This window comes from Odocoileus virginianus, chromosome 10 (assembly GCF_023699985.2).
Source record: "Odocoileus virginianus isolate 20LAN1187 ecotype Illinois chromosome 10, Ovbor_1.2, whole genome shotgun sequence".
Taxonomy (NCBI): Eukaryota; Metazoa; Chordata; class Mammalia; order Artiodactyla; family Cervidae; genus Odocoileus; species Odocoileus virginianus.
In genome coordinates this window covers 42854077-42871396 of record NC_069683.1, presented here as the reverse complement: position 1 = coordinate 42871396, position 17320 = coordinate 42854077, and the positions used below count along the sequence as shown (strand labels likewise).

The 17320-nt window shown below is 46.8% G+C and overlaps 1 protein-coding gene across 1 annotated transcript in view; it reads left to right on the top strand.

Annotated features, from left to right (window-relative positions):
* The first annotated feature begins 9465 nt into the window (after positions 1–9465).
* UBASH3B (ubiquitin associated and SH3 domain containing B) overlaps positions 9466–17320 on the top strand; it is a 151426-nt gene continuing 143571 nt past the window's right edge. The window contains exon 1 of the mRNA XM_070473461.1: positions 9466–10006. Within this exon, the coding sequence (XP_070329562.1) occupies positions 9846–10006 (161 nt within the window). The 5' untranslated portion in view covers positions 9466–9845. The remainder of the gene's footprint in view (positions 10007–17320) is intronic.

Sequence of the window (17320 nt, the reverse complement as noted above, 5' to 3'; positions counted from 1 at the left end):
ATACATATGAAATTTAGAAAGACGGTAACAAGAACCCTATATGCAAGACAGCAAAAGAGACACAGAGGTAAAGAACCGACTTTTGGATTATGTGGGAGAAGGCAAGGGTGGTATGATTTGAGAGAATAGCTTTGAAACATATATATTGCCATATGTAAAATAGATGATGAGTGTAAGTTCAATGCATAAAGCAGGGCACTCAAAGCTGGTGAGAGAATAGCTTTGAAACATATATATTGCCATATGTAAAATAGATGATGAGTGTAAGTTCAATGCATAAAGCAGGGCACTCAAAGCTGGTACTCTGGGACAACCCAGAGGGATGGGGTGGGGAGGGTGGTGGGAGGGGTGTTCAGGATAGGGAACACATGTGTACCTGTGGCTGATTCATGTCAATGTATGGCAAAAACCACCACAATATTGTAAAGTAATTAGCCTCCAATTAAAATAAATAATTTTTTTTAAAAGAGTGGTCATAGCAGCAGAATCATAAAAGCAAAAACCTGGAAATAATCCAAATGTGACATAACAAGAGATGGACTATTATACAGCAACCAAACCAATGGACTACCCTATAGTCAGCAGTATGAATATACTTCAGTTATATACCTTAGCTATGTACTATTGAGCAAAAAAACCAAAAGCAAATCTCAAAAGATTACAAACAGCTTTATACTCTGTTATATCAAAACAGCTAACACTATTATAAATAAAATAGATAACCAACAAGGGACTACTGTATAGCACAGGGAACTATGTTCAATATTTTGCAATAACCTGTAAGAGAAAAGAATCTGAAAAAATAGATATATATATGTATAACTGAATCACTTTGCTATACACCTCTAAGTAGCACAACATTGTAAATCAACCACAGTACACTTAAAATAAAAAGGTTGCAAAGGGACTTCCCTGATGGCCCATTGGTTAAGACTTCTTCTTCCAATGCAAGGGGCACAATTTCCATCCCTGGTTGGGGAGCTAAGATCCCACATGTCCTATGGCCAAAAAACAAAACAAAACATAAAACAGAAGCAATATTGAACAAATTCAATAAAGACTTTAACAAACTCAGTAAAGAATGAAAAAATTCTTAAAAATTTTTTCAAAAAAACAGCTAAAAATTTCTTTAAGAATATTCTTTATGATATTTAAAGATTCACTAGGGCTTCCCTTGTGGCTCAGCTGGTAAAGAATCTGCCTGCAATGCGGGAGACCCGGGTTCGATCCCTGGATTTGGAAGAGCACCTGGAGAAGGGAAAGGCTACCCACTCCAGTAGTCTGGCCTAGAGAATTCCATGGACTGTATAGTCCATGGGGTCGCAAAGAGTTGGACATGACTAAGCGACTTTCACTTTCATAGATTCAATAAGATTATATGAAAAGGAATAGAAGGGAATGATGAACATAGAATATTGGATGAAGCCACCTAGAGTATGGGAAGGCAAGGAATAGGATTGTTGGAGTAGATTGTGGTCATTTGGTAAGATATTAGTTACTATCAAGGTCCTAACTTTTGCTTCAGGTGAAAGTTTTGTGGGTGCTTATGGAAAGGATCACCAACTCAATGGACATGAGTTTGAGCAAGCTCTGGGAGTTGGTGGTGGAGAGCAAAGCCTGGCGTGCTGCAGTCCGTGGGGATGCAAAGAGTTGGACACGACTGAGTAACTGAACTGAACTGATTGAATTATTAAAAATGAACTGATTAAATAAGTAGCTAGGTGGCCAAAATTGAACCACATATGGACCATGGATTATGATTAATCTAATTCTACAGTCCTAAATTCTGATGAAACAAAGAAACTGCACAAATGTCATGAGAATAGGAAGGTGAGTAGGGCACAGGGATAAACAGTTTCATTACAGCTTCAGCAAGCATGTGTCACTTTGTTTGGTATATTCATATTCACAATTCACTTAATTATCACAAAACCCTATGAAGTATATCTTGTTATTTCCATTTTAAAGATGAGAAAACAGAGGTAAATTATCCTACACTCCCAAACCTTAACTCAATCCTAGAAGGGAAAGTGTCATAAAATATAGCTAAACAGTTTCTAGGGTGGCTGGGGAGACAATGGGACAGGCAACTAGGTGGGGAGGCAGCAACTGGCACTTTTAGTATTTTAATTTCCAGAATGAAGATGGAAGAAACAGCTAACTGGCCTGAGTATTATTCTACTGATGACTTGGCATTACAAAACTTCCCCTATTTGTATAGGTCATAAGTTATTTATGTTGACATTATGTATTATGCATGATTTGGAAATATATCTAACATCAATGTACCCAGCCTCACAAAGATTCATTAAAATGCATTCTATGAAGTTTTAAACTTCCATTTTTAAACATAAATATTCAAAAATTGTATCTTGTAACCCCTGAAACCGTTCTGAATTTTTAAATGGTAAAAAATATTTTTCCAAGTATTTCGGTCCATGGCTGCTGTTTCCACTCTTTTAGGGCTTGGAGGTTATTTTTGCTTGTTGTTTTTTGTTGTTGTTGTTGTTGTTGTTGTTTCCACATACTTAGGTTTTTATAGCTACTTAATTTTATTCTATTTTTTATAAATAAAATTTCCCCCTTATGTTGCCTGTGCGAGTTGCTCAGTCGTGTCCGACTCTTTACGACCCCATAGACTGTAACCCGTTAAGCTCCTCTGTCTGTGGATTCTCCAGGCAAGAATACTGGAATGGGTTGCTGTTTCCTTCTCCTGGGGATCTTCCTGACCCAAGGATTGAACCCACATCTCCTGCATTGCCAGATTCTTAACCACTGAGCCTCCAAGGAAACCTGTACATTTGTATGTTGCCTATACATTTCTTTTTTTGGATGGCCCACATGGCATGAAGAACTTCCCCAGCCAGGGTTTGAACCCATGCCCCCTGCATTGGCCGTGTCAAGTCTTAACCACTGGACCACCAGGGAAGTCCCGTACATTTCCTTTTGTATATAAAAAGAGAAGTTGTGTGAGAAGAGGAATAAGCCTTTTTTAAGCTTGTACTGTTTATTTCCTTACACGCCTATTGTCACGTGGCAAGTCAGGGACACACAGGCTTCAGCAGTGACATTTGGGATTAGGCCTATCCAAGGAGGAAGCACAGACAATGGAGTATCTCCTATGAGGATTCCAAAATAGACCCACTGGGATTATTGCTCAGAGATGGATGAAAAGAAGTGAAAATAGACTCCCTGTGCTCTCTCTTCCTTTTGCAACTGAGGGAGAGATCTTAATTTTTTCAACATAGGAGAAAAATACAAGATTTTTGTTGGGTTTGAAGTGATGCTCCAAACTTTGTTTCAGTCTTACCTTTTCCTACCATAAAACATGGCTTCGCAGATTCAACAACCCATCAATAATTGTGCGAGTATAAGCACTGTGCCAAGTCCTATGGGCAAATTCAAGACTGTGAAGTGCTCACAATCTCCAGGTCCTTGTAACTGTGCTTTGGGACACAGTAGAAATGATATGACTCTTTTAAATTTAAATTTTATTTTTTATTGAGATATAATTAAACTATAGTATACATTTAAGGTATAGATACATATTGATTTGATACATTTATATTGTAATATGATATCCACTGCAGCATTCTACCAAGTCACACAACTATTATTTCCTCTAGTGGTGGAAATAATGTGAACTTTTTTTCTTTTTAATTGAAGTATAGTTGATTTACAATATCATGTTAGTTTCACATGTACAGCACAGTGATTCATCCATACATATATATGTATATCTTGCTTTTCATACTCTTTTCTCATAGGTTATTACAGGGTATTGAGTAGAGTTCTTTGTGCTGTACAGTAGGTCCTTGTTGTTTACTATTTTATATATAGTAGTGTATGTATGTTAAGCCCAACCTCCTAGTTTATTCTTTCCCCCTCCCCATTTCCCTTTTGGTAACATAAGTTTGTTTTCTATGTCTGTGAGTCTCTGTTTTGTAAATAAGTTCATTTGTATCATTTTTTTCAATTCTACATATAAGTGATATCCTATGATACAACAGCTTGACTTTTTAAAGTCTGTTTCACCTTAACATTCGAGCTGTGTGGACCCTTCTCCTTTGTCCTCACCCCATTCCTCAGGTGTCCCTCCCTTCCCAGCTACCTTGGGCCCCCCCACCCACCCCCACCCCACCCCACCCCTGCTCACCAATCCCACTCCATTCCCCTCTGCTTTCTCTCCTGTTAAATTATGGTCTCTCAGAACTAAATTGGGCATTAGAGATCATCTAGTTCAGTCTTTTGCAAAATGTTTTTTGATCCTGTAAACCATCTTCCCATGGAAAACCTTAAATAAAACGCCCAAGACATACAACTGATCAAATGTACCCAATTCAAAAAGAGGAAGGGAGGAGAGGATACCACGCTTTGCCCATCCTGACTTTCAGTTGATAACACCATCCTCCTCCCACAAGAGTCCTGAGGGTCCCTGGGCAAAGTCCTGGGAACCGCCAGCTTAAGTGAAGCCCTCATTTGGCAGAGGAGGAAGCTAAGGTCCAGAGAGGGGCAGAGAAAATATCTAAGTTACAGCCTGACTCCCAGTTCTGGAACTTTCCTCTGGTGCTTCTTCTCTTTCCTTACCAGATAGTGTCAAAATCTTCTGATCATGAAGAATCCCCTTGACCTCTAGGGGCCAGTGGCATCCCAGTGATTCAATATCTGAACTCTGGGGACCGGAGACATTCTGCAGACTTTACTGCCTGTGCTTGAAGGGATCACGCGATCTCTTCTCAAGGGCAGAGAGAAGCAGAAGGGAAAGACACAGGACTCGCTTTCAGAAATTATGAGTGCAGTTACTAATAACTGGGCTCATTCTGGCATCCTTATGGCCATGTTGGAAGGGCTGCCACACCAAGACAGAAGGGTTTGTGGGGACTTACCTGGAGGTCGGGGCCTTCCCAGGAGGCACTAGCAGTAAAGAACCTGCCTGCCAAAGCAGGCGATGAAAGAGACGTGGATTTGAGCCCTGGGTTGGGAAGACCCCCTGGAGGAGGGCATGGCAACCCACTCCACTATTCTTGCCTGGAGAATCCCAGGGACAGAGGAGCCTGGCGCGCTACAGTCCATAGAGTCGCACAGCCAGACGCGACTGACGTGACTTGGCATGTACACACGCACCTGGAGGTTCAGTGGTTAGCACTCACGGCTTTGGCTGCACAGGGCCTCGGTTCGATCCCTGGTTGCGGAACTAAGATCCCACCAGCCACGCGGCATGACTTAGAAAAAAAGAAAAAAGAGAGAGAAAGAGGTTTGTAGTTCAGGGAGGATTCTGACTCGACCCGTGGATGCAGGGGAAACTGACAACTCGCTTCCCTTCTGAAGCTGATGTGTCAGCTTCCTCACCATGCGAGGGCCCCTCCCACCTCCCACTGCTGTCAGATACCCTGTCTAATAAATAGTCGTTCCTCTTCTCTCTGTGATATAACAATATGGACTTTTATAAAGCTTTCCCTAGCTCTTCAAAGTCAATACAATTGAAGCACAATGCATCTTAATTGCCAGCACCTCACTCTGTGCAGAACTGAGGGCAGCTATCTTAAATAAAGTGATCGCTGGCTCCTGGCTGAAGGGTGAGGTCGTTGGATGGAGATGTTGGTAAAAGTGCCCCAAACGCAACTAACTGTCCGCATCTAAGGTGTCTGGTTTTCCACAGTGCTTTTCCCAGGCTACCTAAAACTATTTTTATACCCATCATTTCCTCTCACAGTTTGCCTAGAGGAGGGAGAAAAACAGTTCAATTTTTTGAGAGGAAACAGAGATCTACAATTCTGTGTCAAGGGACAGAGGAGTGAAACTGAGTCTGCATAAAACCAAGTTCCCTTACCAGGTAGTAGCAGTAGTGTTAGTCGCTCAGTCGTGTCTGACTCTTTGCGACCCCACGGACTGTAGCCTGCCAGGCTCCTCTGTCCGTGGGATTCTCCAGGCAAGAACACTGGAGTGGGTTGCCATTGCCTCCTCCATCCCTTACCAAGTTTATGGCTAATTTCTCTATACAAAACTTTATTCCCTTTCTCGCCCCACAGACCTCAGTCTTAGGCTAACTGAATCCTTGTCAACCAGAGTCGGATGACTAAAATTGCTGTTACTGATAACATCAATGCTGATAAAATTGCTGTTGTATCATTAGATACCATCATTAACAAACTCGGGTTTCTCCAGGGCAAGATGAGCTAACAAAACCCCTAAGTCATGTACCACCTGGCCAGAGAATTGCAAGACAGAGACATCCTGACTCCGAGAAATGCCACAGAAATGTCAGAAGATAACAATTAAGCCCAGTTTTTTTGTTCTTAAAAAAAAACAAACAAAAAGCTCTCACTCAAAGATCAAATTGGAGTGGATCTGGGGCTTATCGCCCAACTCCCTTGCTTGGCGCCTTGCAATAAACACTAAACAGTAAGTCCCCTACATATGAACCTCCAAGTTGAGAACTTTCAAAGATGCGAATGTACGTCCATTCACAAGTCCAGTCATGTAAGTTAGTTCATGTGTCTGATGTACATGGTCCCGAGTGTGTATCCTTTATGAGTGGTTGTGCTTGTACTTTACCGTACAGGACCGTATAGAGTACAGTAGTACAGTATATTTCTTTTCTTTTTTTTTAGTACAGTATATTTCAAACCCAGGATGTCCAGAAGCAAGAATAAGCAGCAATGATGTAGCTCATACTGCTAAGAAACGCCAACTGTTGTACTACTGTACTTTGCAAAGTAGTGAACTATAAGATTAAAATTAGTTTACTTTTGGTGTTTGTTTTTATGTATTACTTGTATGAGAAATATTATAACCCTATTACAGTACAGTACTACATAGCCAATTGTGTTAGTTGGGTACCTAGACTAACCTTATTGACTTATGAACAAATTGGACTTACTCTTGGAGCAGAACTCATTCGTATGTAGGGGACTTATTACACTTTCCTTTACCACAGTGTCAGTTGAATGGCTTGGCTACACGTTTAGTGAGTTGACTCAAATTCGGCTTGGTAACAGGAGGAGTCAAAAAGGTTATTATTTGAACATGTTATTTTGCTGGTTGGCATCTCTTCATCATCATCATAACAGCAGAAGTGGTTGTATGGACAAATTTTAAGAGTTCAAATCACTTACTGGCCATGTGATCTTGGACAAGATTCTTGCTCTCTGTCTGCTTCAACATCTTCATTTGTAAAGTGGCCAATGACAATATGGTGGTACCTACTTTATTGCACTGTCAAGGGATTAAGTTATTTACGTAAGAAGCTAAGAGCAGCATCAATGTGTAGTGAGTTTTCAGTAAATTTCAGTTATTTATGTAGTATAGATACTTATGGTTTACAAACTGCTTCCACAAGACAGTATCGCTTGACTAGGTTTCTGATCATTTAACTCTCAACCCAAGGTTTTGGAAGAAGTTCAGAATATCAGGTAAGATCCAGTGTCCTTTACCAAACCCATCCCAAGGAGGCTAGTCCACTAGATATGGTTTCCCCAGCCCAGTTTTGTCTCTTTCCTCTGTGTCCAGGAGAGGCCCTCTGCATGGCTTCGGGACACTTCTGCTTAGGCAGAGGCCCCCACCCAGGAAGTATGGACTTTTTCCTCATCCCTTATACAGCAGCAGATAGAACTATGCACATTGTTGCTTAAGCCCAAGTAGTCCTTATCTCCCCACTTCCAAACACTGCTGGATATTTTTTAGAAAACTTCATTCTGGGCTAAGAGAATTAAGCTGTGTCATTTCCCCCCCCGGTAAAACCCTTAGATGCTTTAGAAAGCAACATCAAAAAGCTGCTCCTTGAGAGCTGGTCATCAGCCCTGCCTCCACGCTCCAGGCAGGGGAAGGAACTGACATTTTTGGAGAGCCCAGCCCTGTGTAAGGCCAGTTACTACGATACATACAGGTAAGGACTTGGGGCTGTAGCAGGCAGAAACAGCTTGTCCAAGGCACCAAAAGCTCTGGCTCTGACGCCTCATCTGTACCATCTTCCTCAACCTCTCCGGGCTGTTAGAGGTAAACCGGGATAATAGTTATACACGCACCATAGGGTCATAAAATTTTTTTTTCCATTTATTTTTATTAGTTGGAGGCTAATTACTTTACATCATTGCAATGGTTTTTGTCATACATTGAAATGAATTAGCCATGGATTTACATGTATTCCCCATCCCGGTCCCCCCTCCCACCTCCCTCTCCACCCGATCCCTCTGGGTCTTCCCAGTGCACCAGGCCCGAGCACTTGTCTCATGCATCCAACCTGGGCTGGTGATCTGTTTCACCCTAGATAATATACATGTTTCGATGCTGTTCTCTTGAAACATCCCACCCTCGCCTTCTCCCAGAGTCCACAAGTCTGTTCTATACGGGTCATAAAAATTAAATGAGCTAATTCATTTATTATCCTGAACACAGTTATTGACACATAAAACAACCTAATAAACAAATGTTAGGTGGTAGTATAATCATTACTTGAAAAAGAGCAGCTAGGGTTTAGTCTGTGCCTTTTCCATTATACCGAGCAGGGTCCTCCTAGCTAACTGAGGACCATAAATTTGTCTCTGAATGAAACAGCTTTAACATCCCTAAGCCAAGTTCATGGTGTGGAGCTGTGGGGAGAGAGGGGTGGTTAGGACTTCCACCTTCTTTGAGGTGGGAGTAGTTTGGGCAAACCTATGATGCAACTTACTTGTCACTGCTGATCTGTGATGAAGCAGTCTTTCTTTGAATGCTTTTACTGACAGGGTACTCTTTCGCTATTGAAAATCAACCCTTTCGGCGCCGAACACCTCTTACAATTACAAAGTGTTCTTTCTCAGTTCCTGCTCCCCCACCCTCCTCCACATCCCACTTCCTCCCTCTCCAGCCTTCTTCCTCCTTTCATCTTCCTCTTCCTCTTCTTTCTGCCGTTCTCTCCCTCCCTTGTGCTTCCCCGGTAGCTCAAATGGTTAAGAATCTGCCTGCAACGCGGGAGACCTGGGTTGGGAAAATAGCCTGGAAAAGGAAATGGCAACCCACTCCAGTATTCTTGCCTGGGAAATCCCATGGTCCATCATGGAGAACACAGAAGGTCTTCAGCGTGATTCCTTGGCCAGCTGACGGGAACTTGGTCTCCAGTTGCCATTAACAATCCTCTGGGTCTTGCACGGTCTCTGGGAAGCAAACCCTTTTATCTGGATGCTATGACTTGGCCTTCTGGTCCATTCATGTCATCCATCAGTTTGCCCAATTTCCACTAATAACCCCATCTAGAACCACAGGAAACTTGAAATGGGTTGGTCTGGTGTCTTGAGGCCCCGCTGGCTCCGGATGGAAGTCATGGAGAAACTGGAGCGCTGGTAGTGACTCTCCGGAACCAGCGTACACAGGCGGCCCTTGCTGGTTCCAGTTCTCTGCCCAGAAGCACCTGAACTTTTACAGCCTGCGCCCAGCCGGGAGCAGTCACGGGCCGCGCTGCCTCTTTAAGAGAGGGGCGGGGCCCGGGTACAGGCGAGGCAGAGCCGGCCCACAAAGCTCCTTTTCCTTTTTGATCCATTCAAAAATTACTCATTGCAAATTCCCGGACTGCTGGGAGCGGAGAAGGAAGGGGGCGGAGGAGAGAGGGCTGCTGCGGGCGCCGAGCAGGGGGCACCCGGGGCCCGAGTGGCGGCCGGCCGGCCGGGCAGAAAGCGGCTCGCAGTTTTGGCTCCGGTGGCCTCACCAGGAAGCGTCAGTCTCGACACCAGGGAACCTCGGAGCGCCGCCTGCGCCGCCGCCTGCGCCCGGCTCCGGGTCCCCGAGCCCCCCTCCCCTGCCCCGGGCCGGCCCTCCGCCCTCCCGGGCCCTCCGGCTCGGGTGCCTTCCCGGGCGATGGCTGGCCGCTGAGCATGGCTCAGTACGGCCACCCCAGCCCGCTCGGCATGGCTGCGAGAGAGGAGCTGTACAGCAAAGTCACCCCGCGGAGGAACCGCCAGCAGCGCCCCGGGACCATCAAGCATGGATCGGCGCTGGACGTGCTGCTGTCCATGGGGTTCCCCAGAGCCCGCGCGTAAGTGGCCGAGCTCGCTGCCCCGGCGACCCCTCCTGCCCCACGCGGCCGGCCCTCGGCTTCGCTCCGGCTCGCCTCCCCTGCCCGGCGGGAGGCGCGCTCCCCGCTGCCCACGACCTGTTGGGGGCAGGCTGGGCGCGCGGGCGGTCCGGGACTCGGCTGCTCCCGGAGGGGGGTGCAGGGGAGGGCGCTGCGCCCGAGCGCTGGGCCGGGGGCTGGCTGGGCATGCCTACGATGAGGCGTGCCTAAGGGCGCGGGATGCCTCCGGGCGAGGACACCGGGTTCGAGTCCCCGGGACCGTGGCAGGCCCCAGGCCTCCGCGGGTGTTGCTAAGCCGTTCTCTCCCCGGGCTCCCCGAGGTCTCCAGCGCCGAGCCCCCGAGGGAGGCGGGGCCCCACGGAGGCTACGGGCACGCTCTGGATCCTGAACGCCGGCCTGGCTGGAGGATCCACTGCTGACTGGGAGAGGGCAGGGACGGACGGCGGGGCCGGGAGCCCGGAGCTCCCGCGGCTGCGGCTTTCGGCTTCGGATGTCGTTCTGGGTTCTGTCTCCCTCCGGAGTAGGAGCAGGGAGCGTAGGGGTTGTTGCGTGTTCATTGATGGGGAGGTTGGAATGAGAAGGGGAAGCAGTTCCCCCAGGGGACCTGGGTTCTCGTCAGTGGTGACGGCAGCGCAGGAATCTGTGGGTGCCTGAGAGTAAGAGGGGGTGCGTCCTCCCTCATCCCTTTTCCTCCTGGAGGGTGGGGTAGGGCAGAGCTGAGAGCGCGCAGGTGGCGCGCAGCAGCCTACTGATAAGAGGCCTGGTCGCCAGGACAAGGTAGCAGTGGCCCTAGGAGTTTTCGGAGGTTGGCCACCCAAGTCTGGACCTCTGCCTGGAAGGAAGCCAAGGCCGGGTGGCCAGGTCCTTCGTCCCCCTTTATTCCTCGCATGCAAATTTCTTAGGCCGGGACACAAGGCCTGGGATCCTTGCTTCTTTGCATGACATCACCTGCACAGGGAGTTAGGCAAACTTTATCAGAAAGGGCCAACTTGATTAAAGTGTTGTTTTTTTTTTCACGTGATAGTTCTAGGTTTCTCTTACTTGGCCTCTGGGCAAACCTTTATTCTTTACTGACTTGGCTGTAACCTCTTATCAAAGCTCATTCCTAATTTTATCATTCCACCCAACGTGCTGGGACAGGTTGGTGTACCCTATGGTCGGAAGGCCATAAAAATGAACTTACAGCTCTGCCTCACACTGACTTCCAATCACTGGGGCTCCAGTTCCTGATGCCAGAGTTACAGGAAGGAGATGCGCTGAGCTCTGCAGGGGTGTGCCAGGCATGGAAGCTGCAAGTCAGGTCCTCCTGTGTGATGGATGTGCATAGCTGTCTTTAAGAAGGGGACATAGGGGTTGGAAGTCTGTGGGTCGAAGCTGCAGAATTAGAACAGCCCCCTGCACCTGCCTTTTCTAAAATGAGGCCAGCATTCTAAATTGCTTAATTAAGGGAAGAAATACTTAACTGAATTCTTCAGACTGTCATGTTTGCTCTTAGAAGTGGTTTAATAGGACATCTTCTTTCCTGCACTGATGGGTCTTTCCTACATAGATGGGTCCAAGAGGCCTCATCTGTGTCCTGATAGATTAGGATGATGGTTTAATTTTGGCTTGTTCAATCCTTGAGATCTCATACAGCTAGCATTTATTTGTTGTTGGTGGTGTTTAGTCGCTAAGTCGTTTCTGACTGTTGTCGCCCCCATGAGTTGTAGCCCTCCAGGTTCTTCTGTCCGTGGGATTTCCCAGGCAAGAATACTGGAGTGTGTTGCCATGCCCTCCAGGGGATCCTCCTTCATCCAGGGATTGAACCTGCATCTGTGTCTCCCACATCGGCAGTCGGATTCGTTACTGCCAAGCCACCTGAGAAGGCAGCTAGGCTTTACTATGTGGTGTTCTAATCACTTCATGTTTATTATCCATTTAATCCTCCCAGCAGCCCAGTGAGAAGGGTAATTATGTGCCCATTTTATGAACTGGGAAAGACATTTTTTAGAGAGGTCACATAACTTGCTTAGGCTCACCACCATGAGCAGTGAATCTGGGATTCACACTCAGAGCAGGCATGTGTCTGCTCATCCCAGGCCTCAGAGCCAGGACCAGGATGTAGTGAATTAAAGTGGATAAAGTACTTAGAGTGGTGGTGCCTGGTACATAGTTTGAGTGATCCTTAAGTGTTCCCTCATAGCTCAGTCGGTTAAGAGTGTGACTGCAATGCAGGAGACTTGGGTTCGATCCCTGTGTTGGGAAGATCCCCTGCCAAAGGAAATGGCAACCCACTCTGGTATGCTGGCCTGGAGAATCCCATGGACAGAGGAGCCTGGCAGGTTACTGTCTATGGGGTTGCAAGAGTCAGTCACGACTGAGCGACTCAGCGTGCACTGTATTAGCTTTTGTGGCTGTTGTAACCAATTACCACACTCCGGGTGGTTTTAAAAAAAAAAACAGAAATTTATCCTCTCACAGTTTTGGAGGAGGCCAGAAGTCTTAAATAAGCATCTCTGGGCTGAATTCAAGGTGTTGGCAGGACTGTGCCCTCTACGGAGGTTCTAAGGAGAATCTGTTCCTAGCCTCTCGTAGCTCCTGGTCTGCTAGCATTGTTTGGCTTGTGGCAGCATTCCTCCAGTCTCTGCCTCTGTGGTCACAGGGCCTTCCTTTCTTTCTCTGTCAAATCTCCCTCTGCTCTTTCCCATAAAGACACGTGGTTGCATTTAGAGCCTCCCCAGATAATTCAGGATAATCTTCCCTATCTCAAGATCCTTAACTTAATCTTATCAGCAAAACCCTTTTTTAACCATAAAGTAATATGCACAGGTTCCAGGAATGAGGGCATGAAAATTTGGGGAGGAGCCCCTATTTAGCCTATCAGAGTTACTGTTATTACTAACATCACCTCTCTTTACTGAAAAGGTGATAGAGTGGGTCATGATGAAACATCCTGGGGATGGGGGTGGGTTTACTGTTCTGTCTCCTCAAATTCTCTGTTTCGGGGGGTCAGAGCCCTTGGTGATCACGTGATCTAGTCCACTTCCTTCCTGGGCTGACATCTCTTATAGTTAAGCCCAGGGAGGCTGATGTGGTCAGCCTTCCTCTTCATAACTTAATCAGGTCAGTAAGAAGAGGGTCTCTCCCCGGGGCCATCTGAGATTCCAGAGAGCAGACTTGGCGCTTCATTTTGGAGAACTGTGAGCATAGGGAGCAAGGATATCTGACTTCGATTCTGAGAGGCCTCTTAGCCTTAAGCCTGGAGTGTGATGAAATGGCAAGCGGGAGAGAACAGTTGGCAGTCCCTTGGGTTCAGGAAGACCTGGCTGTGGTGATGCTTCAAGAAGAGATGAGACTGACATCTGGAACTTGGCCCTCTGGAGGGAACGGCGGCAGCCAGGGCTGGCTGCTCTGGTTTCCCCTCTGGGTGTGACTGTGTCTGGTCTTGTTCAGCAGCAAGAAGGGCCCTTCCACTGGGCTCTGGGTGGGCTGCAGGGAGCTCCCACGCCAGCAAAGCCCAGGTCCCCTGCCAGCCTGCGTGGCGCTCTGGTCTTGAATAAATCACCCAAGCCCTCAGGGCCTGGCTGGCTTCCTCTGAGGGGAACAGGGTTAATTAATGCAAGCTTGCTAAGTGCTTGACTGAGAGCAGTGCTGAACAAGCAGGGTGACCTCAGGGTATGTTCCTCCAGCTCATTATACCCCTGAAACTGTGTTAGGTATTTTCCAGTCCAACCCTGTGACCTTTGGTCCAACTTAGACACTGCTGTAGAAGAGCCCACTGTGTGAGGAAGGATTGAGAAGTGGTCACTTTTATGGTGTGTGTGTGTGTGTGTGCGTGCATGCACACACACGAATGCAACCACAATGCAAGGAGGTGTCAGGGAGGCCTTAGGAAGGAAGATTTTAAGGGGCCAAAGTGGCCTATTCCTTCCTTTTTCTTTCTATGTGCTTAGCTCCTCCTTTTCCCCAAAGTTCTAAAAATAAAGTCCCAGCTTTGTCAAGACTGGAGTGAGGTTGGTTGGAAGGAAAAGGAAGAGTGTGTGTGTGTGCTGGGAAGGCCTGGGGCCAGGACAGGGCTGATTGTATCACCCAAGAAGGCAGGAGGAATTCTGATGGAATGTTGCTTTTATGGTTTGTTTTTGTCTTTTGTATCTTTTTTTTTTTAAACTGGAGTATAGTTGATTTACATTGTTGTGCCAGCCTCAGGTGTACAGCCAGGCATACCCAGAAATCTAACCCCTCCCACATAGGTCATCCCAGAGCTCCCAATAGAGTTCCCTGCACCATACATCAGAGTCCCATTAGGTACCTGTTTTATATGTAGTCGTGTGTATATGGCAGTCCCAATCTTCCCATATATCCCTCCCTCTACTCACCCCCTTGGAGTGTTGCTTTGCTTTCCCTACTTGCTTTCTGTGGTTCTAGGGGACAGTGAGGCTCTTTTTCTTCTCTGCTCTGCAGCTGGAGGCCAACTCTGGGAGCCATCACCCCGCAAGTGAACTTGAGGAGGCCCCCTCAATTGGTAAAGAATCCTCCTGCAGTGCAGGAGATGTGGGTTTGATCCCTGGGTCAGGCAGACCCCCTGGAGAAGGAAAGGGCAACCCACTCCATTATTCTTGCCTGGAGAATTCCATGAAGAGAAGAACCTGGTAGGGTGCAGTCCATGGGGTTGCAAGAATCGGACACGACTGAGTCACTAAACCACCACAACTGATAGAACTCTGGCCTTTTGTTTTGGTTCCATTTATTTGAGGCTGCCTGTGGCTAATACTTTGTCTAGAGCACAATGGCTGTCTAATGATTGAGAAATAGAATCTTACAAAAGAACACTAAGGCCAGGGTCTGGTGTCCCGAGTCCTAGCCTAGCTTCTGACTGACACTTGGAGAATTTAGGTCTTCTGTGTCATCCCTTTCCCTCAGTATCCCGATCAGCTGCTGTGCATGGCAATCCCTGTTTGGTGTAACTCAAAACAAGGCTTTGTGAAGACCAGACAAGCTGATGGGCAGGAAGAGACTTAGAAAACTTAAAAATAGAATCTGGACCAGGTAGATAGGGTTGTTGTATGATTGTGTTGGATTGAAAGAAAAGGAAAGAGGTGAGATGGTGGTTGGGGTCTCCAGCAAGGATTTACATGTGCAGTTTCGTCATTACTGTTTGAACAACGCCCAGCTAAAGCGCAGGACAGTGGCAGAAGGAAAGAGCAGGACTAAGCACCTTTGACTCTGGACAGTCAGCAGCGTTAGCTACGTCTCTCTGCCCAAAGAGAAAAGCAGTTTCGAGCTGGTGACACAAGGAATTGAGACGCATCTTCCAGAACCGATGAGTTCAAGTATCCAGTTTGTCTGGCCTTCTCTAGCTTACCTGCTGCTGGACGCTGGATCCCCTGTAAGTACCTGGTCAGCTCAGCATCTCTGCGTGCACGTGTGCTCAGCCGCTTCACTCTGTGTCCAACTCTTTGTGACCCCGTGGACTCTAGCCCACCAGGCTCCTCTGTCCATGGGATTCTCCAGGCAAGAATCCTCCAGAGGATCTTCCCAACCCAGGGATCGAACCATATTTCTTGTGTCTCCTGCGTTGGCAGGCGGATTCTTTGTCCACTGAGTCACCTGGGAAGCCCAGCATCTCTGAATCATGGTCAATTCTGGGTGGGAGCTGCAGCTGCTTTCCCAGGGACCTTGGGCAGAATGAGGAGACCAATCAGGGGCCCCTTGGAGTGATGGGATCTTAGAGGTAGATGGGCAAGAAAGTCTCTATTCCACCTACAGTTACCGTGTGCCCACGCACCACTCCCTTGCATTTGTGTGTTATTTTGTGGGTGAAAGTTGTGCTCCTGTGCACTCAATGTCCCTCTTGATCTTGAGAAAAGCTTCATTTTAAAGATGAGGGGACTTGAGGCTTAGAGGGACTTACTCTGCATTTGGTTATTTATGTTGCTGTGACAGCCTTAGGCTAGAACTGCAAGTCCAGTGAACTTCCGATGCTACCCAGAGCAGGGGTCCCCAACCTCTGGGCTACCGACTGGTACCTCCTGTCAGGTGAGCAGTGGCATTAGATTAAGAAATAAAATGCACATTAAATATAATGCACAGAATCATCCTGAAACCATCCTCCTGCCCCTCCCCCTGTGTATGAAAAAATTGTCTTTTGTGAAACTGGTCCCTGGTGCCAGAAAAGTTGGGGAGCACTGACCCAGAGGATTTGGCTCCAAAGGAGCATGCATTCTTTTTAAAATTTACTGAGGTCTAATTTATGTACAATAAGCTAAACTTACTTAAAGATTGATCAGTTTTGACAGATTAATGAATATACCCATAGAATCGCCTCTTCTCACCTCTTCGAGACCGCTTGTGTCCTTCACTCCTGTAAGTTTCCTTGTGTCCCCACGTGGTCAATTCCTTCTCCACCCTGGGCAGCCACCAGCCACCAACCTGCTTTGTGTCACTGGAGATTAGTCTACATTTTCTAGACTTGCATACTACTGGAATCATACAATGCCTACTTCTGGCTTCTCTCCTGATGTTTTTGAGACTCATCCGTGTTGTATGTAACAATAGTTTGTCTCTTTTTATTCCTGAATAGGCCTTATATATTCAGTTGGGCTGGTAATGTAATTATAATCCCTTGTACCCAGCGTCTGTGAAAATTCCCTATTATGCCCTAATACTACTTTCCATTTTTAGACCACTTTAGAGATTTCAAGTGGCCTCCTTGGTGGCTCAGATGGTAAAGAATCCGCCTGCAATGCAAGAGACCTGAGTTTAATCCCTGGGTCAGGAAGATCCCCTGGAGAAGGGAATGGCTACCCACTCTAGTATTCTTGCCTGGAGAATTCCACTACACAGAGGAGCCGGGTGGGCTACAGGCAAAAGGAGAAGAGGGTACAGAGATGGTTAGATAGCATCACCGACTCAATAGACATGAATCTGAGCAAACTTCAGAAGATAGGGAAGGACAGGGAAGCTGGCATGCTGCATCCCTGGGGTCGCAAAGAGTCAGACACAATTTAGCGACTAACAGCAACAACAAAGAGATTACAAAGCTGATTCGTACACATAATCACTATTAAGTTTCAGACAATGATAATTTCATGAGAAAACTGAGGTTCAGTAGATTAAGTGCCCCAGAGAGTAAAGAGAACCCTGCCTCATGACTCTATCCTGTGGTTTTTGTCAGTACCCCACCCTTGGTGGCCTCAAACTGCTTTTCACTGAGTGGATTAAAATGCTCAGAGCTAAGGGCTTTGCTTTTCAGAGGCAAGAAACCAAGGGAGCCCTGTCGCCCGCCAGCTCTCCTCC